The following is a 15,834-nucleotide window of genomic DNA, read 5'->3' as shown; positions in this document are numbered from 1 at the left end:
GACAGAATGACAAGCATGTTCAGCTGTGGAGGGATGAAATGCTGCAGGGCCCCGCTCGCGTCTCTCGCAACTTCCCCCTAGCAAAAATTATATTTAGTTGTCAAAGACATTTGCTAATTCTAGAATAATCTGTGCCACCCTGGGTCGTTCCAGAGGATATTTCTATCTGTAGCAGCCCGCCTTTGCCCGGCGACTCCGCTGCTGCATGGGAAAGGCATGTGAAACTGGAGTCTGGGCCGCTGGACCTCGTTTGGTCTGCTCACCGCGTCCAGCTCCGCAACCTTTGTTTCCAACAGTAGACTCAAACATATTATTCCTTCTTTATATTTGATTATGGAGCTAATAAAACTCAGAGTCTCTCCTGCTTGCTGCTGTCTTTCATACAGTTCACTCGGTTCATATTAAATTAAAATAGTAATCGCTGATTACTCCACCGAACGTGTTAATTTAGACAAGTTGTTGCCATAGCCCGGTGTAGCCTCCTCCGTGTAGGAGTGCACACGGGATGAATTTTTGACACTGATGTTTAATTGTGTGATGCTTCGCTGTATAAATAAACCAAACACTAGTGTGATAAAACATCCAACCGCAGCAGAGGACTGTTAGCGAGCTGCACGCCTCAAAAAGAAACCAACAACTGAAAGTCTTTTATCGTCCACCGGCGTGCCAGCTGCTGAAGTCCACAAATAAGAATTGACCTCTTCAGGAAAAACAACAAATGTGATGACACCGGCATCGGCGTCATTAGACGGGCACGATGACAGAAAATTCTGCATGTTCCCGTTTTAAAACTCTTGATATGCACCACAGACACCACCTGCTTTCATTCTCGTACTGTTAGCTCTTCTCTCTCCTCTGGAAGGAGGTGATAGACGCAGTCTCTGAGAAAAAAAAAAAGGCCACAAGTGTTGTCGGTCTACAAATTCCTTTCTGTGTTAAAAAAGAAATGTGAAAACAATTTTGGGAGGAATGTCATTTATGTCCAGCCTCTGCGAGTTCCTGGTGCGGCATTTCAGAGCAAAGGCCTAAAGCAGCTGAGAGACAGACAGACGGACACCAGCTTCTCCCCTTTATGTGTTGAATCTTATAGAAATAGGTCTCCTATAAGTAGACCGACAGCTCTGTCTCTGTACGCATTTAGACGCCGTCTGGACACATGGGAAGGGCTCGTCTTATTGTGAGTGGTGCAGAGCTGGAACTGTCATTAACAACTATCAGGATCATCCCATGAAAAATGCTGCTTAATTAAACCTGTTCATAAGGACCAGCATCATCCTGAAGACAATCCTGACCCTGACATCTGTCACAGATCGCTTTACAGTATCCAAGTCTAACACTTGTTATGCACAGTACACTTTATTTTGAAAGGATTAGTTTGAGGTAGATTAGATGAGTGCTGTGTTGGCCAGTGTACTACAAACTGATGTGTTTGGTGCAGTGTTTGTTTGGTGTCTGATAACGAGGTGCCATAAACTGCAGTTCCTCAAACGTCCACTTGAGTCAGTCTCCATAAGTCCCCATGTTAAAATGTCCAACTTCACAGCAGAAATAAACATGAACTGAACAAAACATGTACTGTGGGTGAATTTTTATACAACTCACCTGTTCAAATTATATTAAGACTTAAAGTTAGGTATAATTAACAGCATAATGTGTTATAGATGGCTTGTTTGAGCAACCAGGCTTCATTTGGTTAAGGCCAGCCGTTTGTCCCTGTTTGTAAGTTGTATCAATTTTCTCGTCTCACTAAACAAGAAGGCGATTTGTCAAACTATTTATATTTTTAAAGCCACAATGCAGACACGCTGTAATGTAGTTGTAAGCAGATGTAAAAACATATTTAAGTGTTTTTTAATGCATGACAACAACTATAACTCCTCCTCTGAAGAATCCAATGACAATAATATAAAATATGTCTTCACAGGGAAGTTATAACTGTTAACAAATACTGTACAGTTTTTATATCTGCTCACAACTAGATTATAGTGTGTTATAAGCTTAGTAAACATATATTTACAAATCATAACTGCTAAACAGAGGGTTACCAAAAAGTTAAAGTTAAAAACAGGCAGATAAAAATATATCTCACCTCTCACAGTGTGGGATTTTAAACAGCACAGAAACGTAAACACTAAAGCGGGTCGACTTTGTGTTGTCGGCTACATTTTTCTCTCTTTTTCAATAAGAATTGTGCAGATGTGTGGAAGTGAAAAAAACAAAACAATGGTGGCCCAGAGCTCGAGGTTGGTCCACTGAGTTTGGCATGTCCTGTTTAGGTAGCATTCTTCACAATATACACATAAAACACAAGCAGACCTACAGTCTGACTGCTGAATGTAGCTGCTTCAACACACGGCCTGAGAACTGATTCAAAGCGATATTAAAGAGGTGGTTTTATTGTTGTAAGTCATCAAATAAAGTAGAGGTAATGAGGTGGAAGGTCAAAGCGTCAGCATGTCGCACTAACTGCTGGAAGAAAAGAGGTTTGAACTTCCCGGACAAGCATATTGTCTGCTCATGAAAAAAGAACATGGCAAACACACACAGGGCAAAATGACACCGGCTCAGGCGATGGCATGTTCGTAACATCCCCCCACCAAAAAGACAAAAAAGAGCCATCATAATGAAAACACTGGGGGAAGCAAAATAACAGCGGGGTTCAGCGCATGTGAATAACCTTTCGGTGCTGGAAACACAGCTCACCCTTTCCAGAATAATTGAATTTGGTGTGCTTTGTGACCAAGTATAAAGGCCTCCCTTTGCTGAGCGGCAGGCCGGCCATGGCTGTTGCATAACAGAGCTAATAAAGGAGGCCTACAGGGCCCAGGATGGAGAGGAGGAGGCAGACACGTGGGAACTGCCTCTGTTCTGCTGCTTTGTCTGGGGCCGCGAGCAAGCAGAGCCCCTGGGCATTAGTGTAGGCATGCCTAACATAACGCTCATTCCACAGTAACAAAAAAGCCCCACAGAAGTGCTCGGCTTATCTGCAGGAGCTGGCAGGGCCGCCGCGAGTTGCTTGAGGTTATCGGCCGTCCTCGTAATAATCATCAACACAATGAGTACAGAGGGATGTAGTTTACAGGTTTCCCTTGCAACATCACGGCGAGGTCGAAGCCGTGTGTCGACGGATGCTGCATCAGTTTTCCCGGGTATCCGTGCACCGCGTTCACACGCCGATCTCATTTTTCACTACAGGTTGTCACCTAACCGACACAGCTCCATCCAGCTTCTCCATCCCAGCCCGCATCCAATGCACCACCAGCGGCAACAAACTCTCCGTCACACAACGTCATGATCATCACTGACGATTATGTTTGAGCTCAATGGCGCTTGTGTTTCAGTGATTACGCGATGATTCGCAGCGGACACGCCTCTCCGCAGAGGTCAGCAGACTCGAGGCTTGCACACGTCGGATGACCGTAGGTGCGAGCTGTTCGACACAGTACCTGCGTTCACACAAACTGATACTGAGCTCTTGTTTCCTGAGCGTCAGGAGTTCGAGAGAAGCACCTGAGGCTTTTTGTTACACTTCAAAACACAGATCATATTATGCTCAAAATATGGAAACAGTTTGCAGAATAAGGTGTAATAATGTTCCAGTCCCTTCAACTTCACATCTGTCATGTCAGGTCCAACAAACGGTGACCTCTCTGACTAGGTCACAGTTTAAAATCAATCCACAGCAAAAAATAATCAGCCCATTGACACAAAAGCAAAAAAAAAAAACACTTTGGCATCAAAATTTTGAAGTTTTGCTTGTTGTTTTAGTCTTATAAGATCATAAATGAAAGCTCTTAGGATTTCTGTTGGTCTTGGGGTCTAATATTAAAATCTATTTAATCCCCATTGTGATCTTTTTTGTGGACCATTGTCAGATTTAGATGCTACACAGGTTTCATAAATGGTGATTCAAACAGAAACACTTGTTTGAACAGGATTGTTCACAATACGTCAACCAAGGCAGAGCCACGAGAAGTAATTAATCCAATCAGCACGGCACTCTAGCACTCTATCAAAGATCCACGGGTCAATGAGATTATGTGATGTTTGGAAACAGACGTAAGAGGACAGTAAACACAGCGATCCCTTATGACTTGAGTGTGAACCATGAGGTCACAATGTTGATACAAAATCGTCAGATTGTCCAACGCTAGTTGGTTTTACATAACAAAACAAGTGATCTTGGGCTTTATGAAGTGATGACGGGAATATTTCACTATTTTCTGACACGCACGAGGCCCTGATGGCTGATTTTTTAAACACATGAACAGATCTAGTATGAAAAGTTAATATCAGCCAATACAATAATACAGCCAATAAAAAGCTCTGCACGGCTGCTGTCTTACAATATTAACGTCACAATTCTGAGGATTGTTGGGGGTAAGAAGATTGTCTTTCTCTTCACAAGGGATGCAACTAATTATGTTATTTTCATTATTGATTAATCTGTCCATCATTTTCCCGATTTATCGTTTAGTTCAGCGTTTATCAAACTTTTTACACCGTCGACCACCTCAGAAAATATTGGGCTCTTCAAGTACAACCATTATGCAGAAGAGAAGGTCGCCTCTGATCTGAGGATTATTTGTTGTTGACTTTTGTTGAATCCTATACGAGTCCAGTTCAAGAAGCAGAACTAGTTTGGTGGAAAAGGTGTACTCCTAATCTACTCTTCTCTTTGTGATATTTCCCAATGATTTTAGCGTTTTTGAACCACTTCTTTGACCTCTGCTCTCACATTTTAGCTCATAATTAATCATGGATGCATATGTGCTACCCAAAACACAAAACCTATGTCAATTGTGTAGTGTTATGGTCGTATAATGTGTTTTCAGAGTCATTGTTTTCATTTTTTAAAAAGGTATTTGAAAGATGTCTCCACTATTGGAGAGAGGTCACGTAAAATCGGTGGTAACATAGTTATAGAATCAGTTTATTAGTTGTTTGGCGCATGAAACTGTGAGAAATGTTGATCACTGTTTCCCAAAGCCCAAGGCGACTTTCTTTAAATGTGTTGTTTTGTCCACCACCCAACAATATTCAGTCATGGAGGGCCAAAGAAAGCAGAACAATTACACATTTGAAGGGGTGAAATCTGAAAATGTGGACAATTTCTTTCACAAGAAATGACTTCAAATGATGAATAGGTGAATATTAATATAAACTATAAACTATAAGGTTAATGGACTAATCATTGCAGCTCTATTCTTCACTGACTGACTGACTTGTATTTGAATATCTTACAGTCTGAGTCCACATAAAACATCTCAAGAATCTGATTACAATCACTTTGTTTTAAGTCTCTCCGGCTCGTACAAAAGCTCACGTAGCAGTAGTACGCCTGACTCAGTTAAAGCCAGTAACTCATGATGATGAAGGTCTATTATCGTAACAATAATCCTTAAATAAACTATCACCCCTTGACTTTAGGTGTAGTCAAATAGAGCGTTCATCAAACACAGAGAAAAGTATGAAACGCTTATCATCCTGCCGTCCACATCATGCCTGAGAGGCGGTCCTTTTATCTGCAGCTGAAGGGAAACAACTACTTTTTTTTTTTTTTTTTAAAGAGCGGTTAACGCTGGCTGAACCGCTGACACCTCTTTGTATCTGTTGCATGTTAGCACAAAGTCAGCTGTGGGGGCTGTATACTGATGTGATTTATTGGAAAGTCAGTATCAGGTGGTGACAGAAGACATTCCTCTGGCCCGAGATAACCTATAAATCACCGAGCACGACCAGAACAAATGCAGAAAACATTCTTTAGTCATGCAAACGTAAAAAAAAAAAAAAAAAAATGCTATAAGTTCTTGTGAAACTGCTATCAGCTTCACACAACAATGGTTAATCAACTTGCAGGGAGGCGGAGGAGAAGGAGGAGGAGGAGGAGTGGGGGCCTTCAAGGAAATCAGGTTTCTCTTATCTAGATTACATGCAGCTACTGCATTCCCCAACTGTTCGAATCAGCTGCAAGAAAATCTGGTTGAAACTGACTGCTCGTGTGTGTACATATATATATATGTGTGTATATAATTCCCCAGTAATCTCTCGACAAAGTCCGCTTTGAATGCCTGATTGAGTCTGTTTCAGGGGTTGGTGAAATCCCAGTCCCCACAAAAGCACATCCTTGCAAGCTTTCCCAGTGGCCCAACTAGCATTCCTCGCATATTTTCACAAAGATTTCTGGGAGTTGGAGTTTTTTAAAGCTCTTCGCTGCACTACCAAGTGAAAACACACACAGAGAGAGAGAGAGAGAAACACACACGCATCGAGGGGTTAAGTTCAAAATGCAACATTATGGTCCTCAGATCTGTGCCTGACACTAGACTTGGAGGTGTCTTTGTATGAAAAAGGAAAGGGGATCCGGATAACAATAGCTTCTCTGTGTTAGGTGTGTGAAGCAGGAATGTTTCAGGTCACTGGAAGTCATAAATCTACAGAGCTCACAAGAGGCTGAATGATTTGAGGTTTGATCCATGCACATCAAGTTTTTAAAGAAAGAGAGAGAGGAGGAGGAGGAGGAGGGGGTGACCCTGACTGACTTCATGTGCTCTACAAGTGTCTGACAGGCTCCCATGAAACACAACAAACCGGAAAGGCTTGAGCTTGCCTGTCTAAGTCAGTGTCAAAGACCTGTCAGACTTTTTTTTACATATTACCGATTCAATGTGAGCAGCTGCACGGTAGGCGACCATGGGCGTTTTAACATCCCGTGTCTTCCTTCCAAAGAGGTGGGGAGGCCACAACTGCTGCCAAAGCTGATTTCTCACCGCAACCTTATGTCACATTAAAGGGAATGGAGGGAATTTACAGCCCCCCCAAAACAAAACAAAACAAAACAAAACTGCCTTGACTTGTAGTCAACCCTCCTTCTTCCACCACCACCTCCTTCTCCTTCTCCTCCTGACTGGCATCTCCTTCAAGGAGGATTTTTGTTGAATTAAAACTACTTTTGGTGTGAGTGTGTGTGTGTGTGTGTGTGTGTGATCCCAGCAGTACTCACGGGGCCCTCCTTTTTAGCATACCTATCTCTGGGGTCAATCCATGAAGTTTGCCGGGTGTTGTGGTCGATAAAAAACACTCTGCCATCGTAATCCCGGGCTTCCTCCCAGCCCGCGGGCAGCGGCAGCTCCGAGCTCTCTCTCCGCTTACCGCCGCTGACCCACGGCATAGCGTCGGGATGGTTGGTGGAGAGGGCTGGAGCCCTCTGCCCTGCTTTTTATCCCCCCCCCCCCTGGTAAAAAAAAAAAAGTCGGTCTTCACTGCATTACAACAAAAACTCTCGACGCACTTGTCGGCGCAAATACAAAAAAATTAAACTTTCCACCGTTAAAAAACGTCCCGCTTTTTCTTTTTTTTTTTTTTTTTTTTTTTTTTTTTTTTTTTTAGAGATACATCCACGTTTCTCCTTTAACTAAAAAAAAACACACACACACACACACACACTCTCCACCACCTCCGCCGCCGCAGCGCTCTCACGGTCCTCGGTCCTCCATGTTCGCCTCCTCCACCATATTTCATTCCTCCGTGTCCATATTCGGCTACAGCGCATTTGCATAAACGGTCGGGGACGTACGACTGGAGCGAGCTCCTCCGGTCCAATAGGAAAACTTCAGAGCTTTTACATTAAAAAAAAAAGTTTATTACCGACATTAAAACAACGTTTGTTTGTTTTTTATATATTAAAACAACGTTTTTAAAACGTTTATTCAACGTTTCACGTCGACGGTGGCGGTTTAAAAACAAACAAAAAAAACGTTAAGCTAACGTTCGAATTCAAACCGTCACCTGTGGATTCACAACACACACAACTCACACGACGTAACTTTATAAAAAAATAATTATTATTATTATCATTATGTGTCAGATAAATCGATTACAAGAGTTTAACTGTAATTTAAATCCTTTGGGCAACTCCCCCCTCCACCCCCTTGGACACAGTGACAAACCCGGGGTTTGTTGTTCACCGCTCGGATCTTTAACCGGTGCAGCACCGCCCCCTGGTGGCTCTCTCAGCAGCTACCGCACCGACACTGGAGCCCCCTTTTACAAAGTCACCTTTTACCCAAACCAGTGAGACCTTCTCCACAGATATTTAGGCTTGTCATAGCAAGTGTGTAATTGATAATGTATTAAAAACAAAACGAACGGCTGCATTCCATTTAGGTGAGCCAGTTATTGTGCAAGCAAGCATCAGAAACAGGTTTACGCCATGTAGGTTATCACATACAAGGACTTTGTGTCAGCGTGTTGGTGCATAACAAAGCAATAAGTACAAGGAAAATAAAAAAGGAAGTACAGTTTGTTTTTAAATGAAAAGAGGTGTGCAGTTTTCACCAGGTCATGGCCTACTGGAACACTTAATAGATCTGTTAAATAGTAAACAAAGGTGTTATCAATTAAAGCTCTGTTTCATTCAGGTCAAACAGAGTCAGGGTGCTGCTGTGGTGCATGTTGGCTCCATGTTCCTTGTGTGACACTTATTTAGAAGTGATTCAATTAATTAATTTAACTCAACTCAACTTTATTGTAGCACAAAGTGCTTCACAGAGCAGAGTAAAAACAGAAATAGACAACAACTAACAGTTCTTAGGGCAACAGAGCAGCTGCATGAAAAACTAGAGATTAGAAGAAAAGTAAAAAAGCATAAAACTACAACAACGAAACAAATAAAAAGTCAATTAAGACCTATAGGGTACAAAGCATAATGTAAGAACAGTTGCAGTGAAAGTAGATAAGACCTGTACAGTGAAACTTAACTTAAATAAGAGGGGAATATACAAGACCAGATAATAAAATGATATAGATATATTAATCACATGAATAGATGGTGAAATAGATAATCACTGATAAATATTATACATGCAATTAGTGTGTATGTGTGTGTTTGAGTTACAGGTTGTGCTGCACTGAGATGGACAGACAGCTAAAAACAAGAAGCTTAACAGGTAAACATCAACATTAAACTAAAATAATAAAATAAATATGGTTGATTTTTAGAGCATTGCTCCAATAATTAGTGAGAAACAGTGGGTTTATTTCTGTCTTTTCTGATAAAGCTGTCACCAAAAAAGAGAACTTTTGTATATGCTCTTAATTTCTTTGCAACCGAGCAGGAAATGTGGCTGGACTGTTATTAATTTTAGAGCAAGCTATGACATTCTTCAGCCCAATCCAGTTTCAGTAAATCCAGCATCCTCAAAACCAGAAACAAACAACAAAACAAAGAATTAAGATGAAGAGATAAAGATTTTTTTTTTTTAAGTCATAGAGATTGTGCAAATCTGCGATAAAACACGTGTCAGAATCAAAATCAATAGTCAATAAGACAATGGTACAAAGGATGCTGAAATAAATATGGGTTATGTAGCAGGTAGGTGGATTTGACAGTATGAACATCATGTGTACCTGGTGTATGAGTGTTGATATTTACATGTTTAAAGAGCAAAAACTGAATTTAAACAGTGAGAATAAAAAGTTTACAGTGGACAGTGGATGTAGGAGCTTTGTTGACCTCTATCTGCGAGGGGCAGGAACTGCAACAACACAGATTCAAACTTATTTCCTCATAGTTTTCTTCAGGTTTCTGGTGCAGGGACTGAAATTCAGTGTGACATGATATACAAGTGGGAATTTCCGGTATTGGAGAATTTCTGTTTTTTTTTTACGCCAAGCAGACTCTCCCTGTCTGTCACTGAGGAGAATGATCTTCTAAAGCTGTTTTTCTGAGACTGTGGAAGTAAAATCTTTTACAGATTACTAGTAATTGACTGTGTGTGGTGTGTGTGTGTGTGTGTGTGTGTGTGTGTGTGTGTGTGTGTGTGTGGTGGACTCCTCGTGAAGACGTCAGTGCAGTCAGCTGAGCGTTTTGTTCTCCAGAGGAGGAGTATAGCAGCCGTGGGGATTTTATCTGTGCATTTTTGTTGTTTGCGTGTTTGTTTGTGGTCGTGCAACCACAGTGTGTGTGTTTATGTGTGTGTGTGTGTGTGTGTTTATGACTGAGAAACATTTTCTCACATCACAGCTTTGATCTATCGCCTCCTACGGTCATTTCCCACAGGCCATGTTGTGTTCATATGAGGGCACACAATAAGCTGCACTGTTTCAGTCACATGCAGCAAAGAGCCTGACTGTGACACCAGCTATCACACACATATGAATACATAAATAAATAGGAAGCATCTTTAATAACTAGATATACTGACTGTATCACCATGGATACAATTTATGATCCGTGGAAGAGATTTTATTCTCCTTGCATAACTTTATTACACGATAATAACTTAATGATTTCCTATTAAAGACGGCCTTCATGAGACATTAATAGCTTTGTGTTTATGGCTGTAGACGCTCCAGAGGCAGCTCTCTTTATGAGAAGCTTATCTTTATTTGGCTTTTCTAAATAATAACCGGATGAATCCAGCATCACTGTCTCTCTGCGGACACACAGGATGCATAAAAGTGGACATCAGAGAGTTAATATCTTCCATAAAAATCCACACTATGACATCCTGTCTACGGTTAATTTCATCCCTCGTGGCCTGCGATCGAGACCCACCATCTCTGCCTCTGCCCCTGCTGCCCATTGGCACAGCAGCCGGAGCAGGAGGACCACAAAGGGGAGGGCCAAACGGCGGTCACCCCCTCTCCTCTCCTCTCCTCTCCTCTCCTCCCTGCAAGAGAAGATGTGTGCTCCTCTGAGTGGGAACTGTTTGTGAAAGAGTCCAGAGCCTGAGCGGTCAACTCTAATTATCAGGTGTCGTGAGCAGCTCACAGACCCCGACTGGACGTCCGCAGGCCTCTTCATCTGAAGTGCAGCCAGAGGAAGAAGAACTCTTGTGGCTCTTGTCAAGCGTGGAGGCCAAAGTGAGAGAGTGTGTGAGAGAGAGAGTGTGAGAGAGAGTGAGAGATGGACACATGCGCCTGCGCTTTGGAGCTGTTGGGGATGCTGGTGTATGTTGGAGCATGGCTGTGCACTTTAACCACCACTATCTTACCGCAGTGGTTGACCATGTCCACTGCGCTGCTGCCCGTAGAGAGCTACGAGCTGGGCCTGTGGGAGACGTGCGTGGTCCAGGATGTCGGTGGCATGGAGTGCAGAGCTTATGACAGCCTCCTAGGCCTTTCCACTGACCTCAAGTTGGCCCGCATCCTCATGTGCACATCCCTCGCTGTGGGAATGCTGGGGATTCTGGTGGCTATACCTGGACTTTACCTGGTGAACAGCTGTGTAGATCACGGAGGCTACAGAACCAAGAGGACTTTGACCATCACAGGAGGGGCGCTGGGGATGATTTCTGGAGTGCTGTGTCTGATCCCCGTGTCCTACATGGCCCATTTAGCCGTGATACATTTCTTTGATGATAAAGTGCCCGACGTGGTGCCACGATGGGAGTTTGGTGACGCCTTGTTCTGCGGCTGGGCCGGAGGATTTCTTCTCATAGTGGCTGGGCTCCTTCTGATCACCTCCTGCTCGTGTTCACAGGTGGAGCCTCAGCCTGTGCTGCAGCGGAGATACCAGGTCATGAGCGCGGATGCTTCCTTCAGGAAACGCACAGAGTACGTTTAAGGGACAAGAATTACCTGCATAGAGACTGACAAGCACAGCAACACAAATCACATGTAGAGCTGCACTTCAAACTGCTTTAGAATAATGATGTAAATATATTTGGTTTTATATCAAAGACAACGAGTTGCTTTATCACTTCTGATCAAATGTTTTGTAAAAAATACGTGCTGCATCTGTTTTTAATGACTCACCTGCACAATCCAATCCATTACATTTTAAAAGAGCCTGCTGTGATCAGTAAATAAATGAATATTTTTTTATGTTTTATGTTTTATGAAATGCTTTATATTCCTTATCCTGAGGTGGATTTATCCATGTTATGTTATTTCAAGCTTTTAAAATGCTGTGATTCGTTTTTCTCGATACTAAAACGTAGAAAAAGCACAAATTATTCAGTGCCTGGTTACTTTTGTTTGTGTGCTGTATTGTGCAGCATGTTTAGATGATTCACATAAAGAATTATATTGAAATTATATTAAAAAGTTGTCTCTTTTTTTGGTGCTAATAATGATGAATCTGTATCAGCTATGTCAGAGGTGGAAACATGGCTGCTCTTTTGCTCTTTCGCCCCCATCCAGACGTCTATTAGTCACATAAACCTTGAACCTATTTTGGTCTGAAGTGGTCGCCCTGTAACCAGACAACAAGCAGAGCAGGGGTCTAAGTGTGTGTGTGTATGTGTGTGTGTGTGTGTGTGTGTGTGTGTGTGTGTGTGTGTTGGGGGTTGAGAACAGCCGTCTAAGTCCGTGTGTGTGTCTGCGGCGGTGGAAACACAGCTTGAGACTAATTCCATCAGATTTCCTGGTCACTCGCTGAGCTAAGCTGTGTTTAATGAATGCTCTAATGGGCAGCGTGTACTGTGAAGAATGCAGAACAGGTTGCCCTCGCAGGCTCTCACTTTGACATAATTACACAAATTTTCCAGAGGTCAGAGGGCGCCACTGCTCTCTGAAGTCCAAAACTGTCTGTATCATTTACATAAATGCGGGTACAGTGACTCGGAGGAGCCTCCGCGTCCTAATGATGCTACTTTTTATGTGCCGTCAGCTCTTATAGAGTGAAGTTAATGAGGGATAATGATGTTGTCAGGGAAGCACATGTTGGCTAAGGGGCTCAAGACATGACAGACTTTGCTTCTGAGGATATAAAAAGTGGATCTGTCAGGCCTCGCAGGGCAGATCTGAAGCCGTGCTGGCTGCAGGGAGCTGCCTGGTGGCATCTATCAGAAGGGGAGGCAGTGAAAATACAGAGATGTTATTTTTGCAGAGCCTGGCAGTGTGGCAACTGAAAGGAAATGGCATGTTGTCCCCTCATGTGGAATTATGTTTAAGTGCATCCGACTCTGAGGGATTCATGATCAAAGCGCTCACAATGATTGACAGTCTTTGTAACATGACAGTTCAGATACAGTCCTGAGTTCAAACTCTGATAAGATAAGACAATAAGATGGAAAATGTGCAATCAGTCCTCCACTGCTCAACACTCACAAACTGATAAACCATCATGATAATGCTCCCACACCCCGTATGTTACCCAAATCCACTCATCTGTCTTATCTGACAGGCAGATGAATGAGATCAGTGCCAACACAGCAACATGATAAAACTCCAGTACATGTAAACCTCCTGTAAGAGCAGAATTATTATCAACAAAACGAATAAAGTATCAAAAAGTTTTATATAGGTACTTTTTTATATGCAGTTAGAATCCATGGAGTAAGGCCCCTCCGTCACACAGTAACTCTGAGGTGTCGTGAGATGAGTAATTTGGGCTTGTTTTGTTCAGTTTCAGAGTGTAATATCACTTTTGTAAATAAGGACAGTTTGTTATGATTATATTGCTTATGATTAAAAAAAAAAAAAGGCGAGTCGACGACTTTGCTAACAGACAAACATCAAGCAGCTAGAAGTCCAGCTCAGTGTCTGTCTTTCAGCCTTTTGTTTCACCAAGCTCTCACCAACCACTAAAAGTCAGTCCCAGATTTCCTCTTGTTCGTCAACTTCTTGCTCGCTCACTCTCCTTTTCTGCTCTTAGCTTCCTCTATCAACAACCCCTTTGGTCTTTTCACCTCTGTCAAGCTGCTTAGTGAGTCCGGTTACATTTCCCACTTTGCCCAGCTCTGGTTCTTGGTACAACACCGGCTCTGATCCCATCCTCCACCTTCCTGGTGGTCCAAAATAGCCTGTGGCTAACAAATGAAGCTAACATTAGCTAACAGCAGCTACAGTTGGCAGCAGTTTACTTCACTGTCCATCAGGAAACTCTGTAAATCACAGAGAGTTGAGGTGGAGGGGAAACCAGAAAACATTTTCTCCATAAAATATGATCAAGTTTCACCAAGATCAGTTAAATAGTTGGCGGTGTGTGACATAGTGCTGTAAAGAGTTACGTATTTCCCTCAGATGATTGTACCAGCAGTACAAAGTTACATAGTGTACACCGTTCACCTGATTCTCACTTCTGTTTCGGTATCCACTGGTTTAATCTTTTACCATGTTAATCATGTTTATCATATATGTCCTAATCTGAAGAGTAACCAGTAACTATATCTTTCAGGTGAACGTTGGGGAGTACAATATTACCCACTGAAATTCAGTATAAAATAATATAAAATGTAAACACTGAAGTTAGTACATGTACAAAAGTAATCAAATGTTACTTTCATACAGTACCTGAGTGACTGTAATCACTTTCCATCCCTGGTTACAAGAGGAGGTGGCACCGATTGTCATAAATTTCTTTCTGATCTTGATCTCAGGGACTGATTGCAGAAATCTCTGAAGAAGATAAAAGAACACATGAGGCAAAAATCGCTGACGGTATAAAGAATGGACGGCGTATCCGTGATGTCAACGACAGAGTCAGCAAAGACGTGGACATTTTAACATGGGGGCTTATGGAGATTGACTCGTTCATCATCAGTTGACCCTGTCTACAATGTCATCTTTGTGAAATTTCTATTGCTGCATACTTTGTTTTTTAATTATACTGATCACCGTCTTCCTCTGGAGCCTTATCAGTGTTATACATTATAGCTGATAGAGTAGATGACAGCATAACAGATTAGATAAAAACATAACCAGCTCAGGCTTATCTGTAGAGGGGAATGTACACTCGAGAGGTGGGAGGGTGGTGAAGACATAGAAGAAGAGGATAGACGGCGAATTATCTAAATACTTTTTCACATTTCATCCTTATCTAGAGGAATGTTTCTGAATAATATTCAGTTATGCTCAATCAAATTAATATCACTGGCCCTCCTGTTACAGATTACTGGCACCGACTATGCAGTTTTTTTCCTCTGTCTGTCTGTCTGTCTCTGATAAAGCGCCTCACAATCTTGCAGGAGTGGTCAGAGGAGGTCTACCTTTCATCCACTTCTGGGACTTGTGTTTTTGACAGAGCGCTGTGCTCAGGCTGAAGAGGGCCTTTTGTTTCTCTGCAGCTAGCCGCCTCCAGAGAGGTGCAGCCTGGCAACAATCACCACAGTGAGGCGGCCCCCTCTCCATGCTCACATGCCTGCTCTCGTCAGCCTCCTACCCAGGTCACATGAGCCCCCAGCAGGGCCCCCCAGTCAACCTGACCCGCTAAGATCCCTCCTCACATGGGGCCCGTTAGAAGCCCACACCTTGACATGTCATGCCACCTCCCACCAGCCAGCCTGTGTGGCGATAATGCTGATCAGTCATTACAAGAACGCCCAAATTGCTTACTTCAGACAGGAGAGATAAAGTTTATTATAACATCCGTCCCTGAACTCTGACAACACAAAACCATTACAGCTCACACAAGTCACATTAACTTGAAATAGAGTCTGGCTTGTAGATTTTATTACAACGTGACAGCAGGATGTTGTATTTTTATACATTTTTTATTAATATTAGATCAGATCATTAGTTCCCCACAGCTCTATGGAGTGTTTTAGCTTTTTTCAGCTTGTTGTTTTGGTTTCTGGCCCACAACTTTACAGTTTTGGTTCACTCTCCCAGCATTGTTATGGGTCAGACGATCGTTTTTAATTGGAAAAAGTCAGCGCAAATCAGTCAGTTATTAAAAGCAGGATTTAGCAGCTAAAGAGCTAACTCGAGCTAACTTCCTTCAGGAGTTGGTGAAAACCAAAAAAAGGGCTAAAATGAGAGTTAATATTGGACTTAAACTGGAAAAGTGGGAATGAAAACAACTCAAAATAAATGCTAATATTGCTCCGTATCTGTTGGATGTGGAAATGTTTGCAACAAGCTTGTAAAGAGCTAACTTAAGCTAAC

At 42.4% G+C, this 15,834-nt stretch overlaps 2 protein-coding genes across 2 annotated transcripts in view; one reads left to right on the top strand and one right to left on the bottom strand.

The window, feature by feature from the left end:
- The window catches only part of wwc3 (WWC family member 3), a 31,380-nt gene extending 23,754 nt beyond the window's left edge, over positions 1-7,626 (bottom strand). The window contains exon 1 of the mRNA XM_010742530.3: positions 7,026-7,626. Within this exon, the coding sequence (XP_010740832.2) occupies positions 7,026-7,171 (146 nt within the window). The 5' untranslated portion in view covers positions 7,172-7,626. The remainder of the gene's footprint in view (positions 1-7,025) is intronic.
- Positions 7,627-10,680: 3,054 nt separating this feature from the next.
- On the top strand, positions 10,681-11,980 carry LOC104928280 (putative claudin-24). The gene has a single exon (XM_010742531.3). The coding sequence runs from the start codon at positions 10,910-10,912 to the stop codon at positions 11,567-11,569; it is 660 nt and encodes a 219-aa protein (XP_010740833.2). The 5' UTR covers positions 10,681-10,909; the 3' UTR covers positions 11,570-11,980.
- The last annotated feature ends 3,854 nt before the right edge of the window (positions 11,981-15,834 follow it).

Source organism: Larimichthys crocea, chromosome XVII, assembly GCF_000972845.2.
Source record: "Larimichthys crocea isolate SSNF chromosome XVII, L_crocea_2.0, whole genome shotgun sequence".
NCBI classification, from domain to species: Eukaryota; Metazoa; Chordata; class Actinopteri; family Sciaenidae; genus Larimichthys; species Larimichthys crocea.
This window is presented reverse-complemented; position numbering and strand designations above follow the sequence as displayed.

Bases quoted from the DNA above. Each gene is read 5' to 3' on its own strand.
- LOC104928280 (XM_010742531.3), top strand. From the start codon at position 10,910: ATGGACACATGCGCCTGCGCTTTGGAGCTGTTGGGGATGCTGGTGTAT.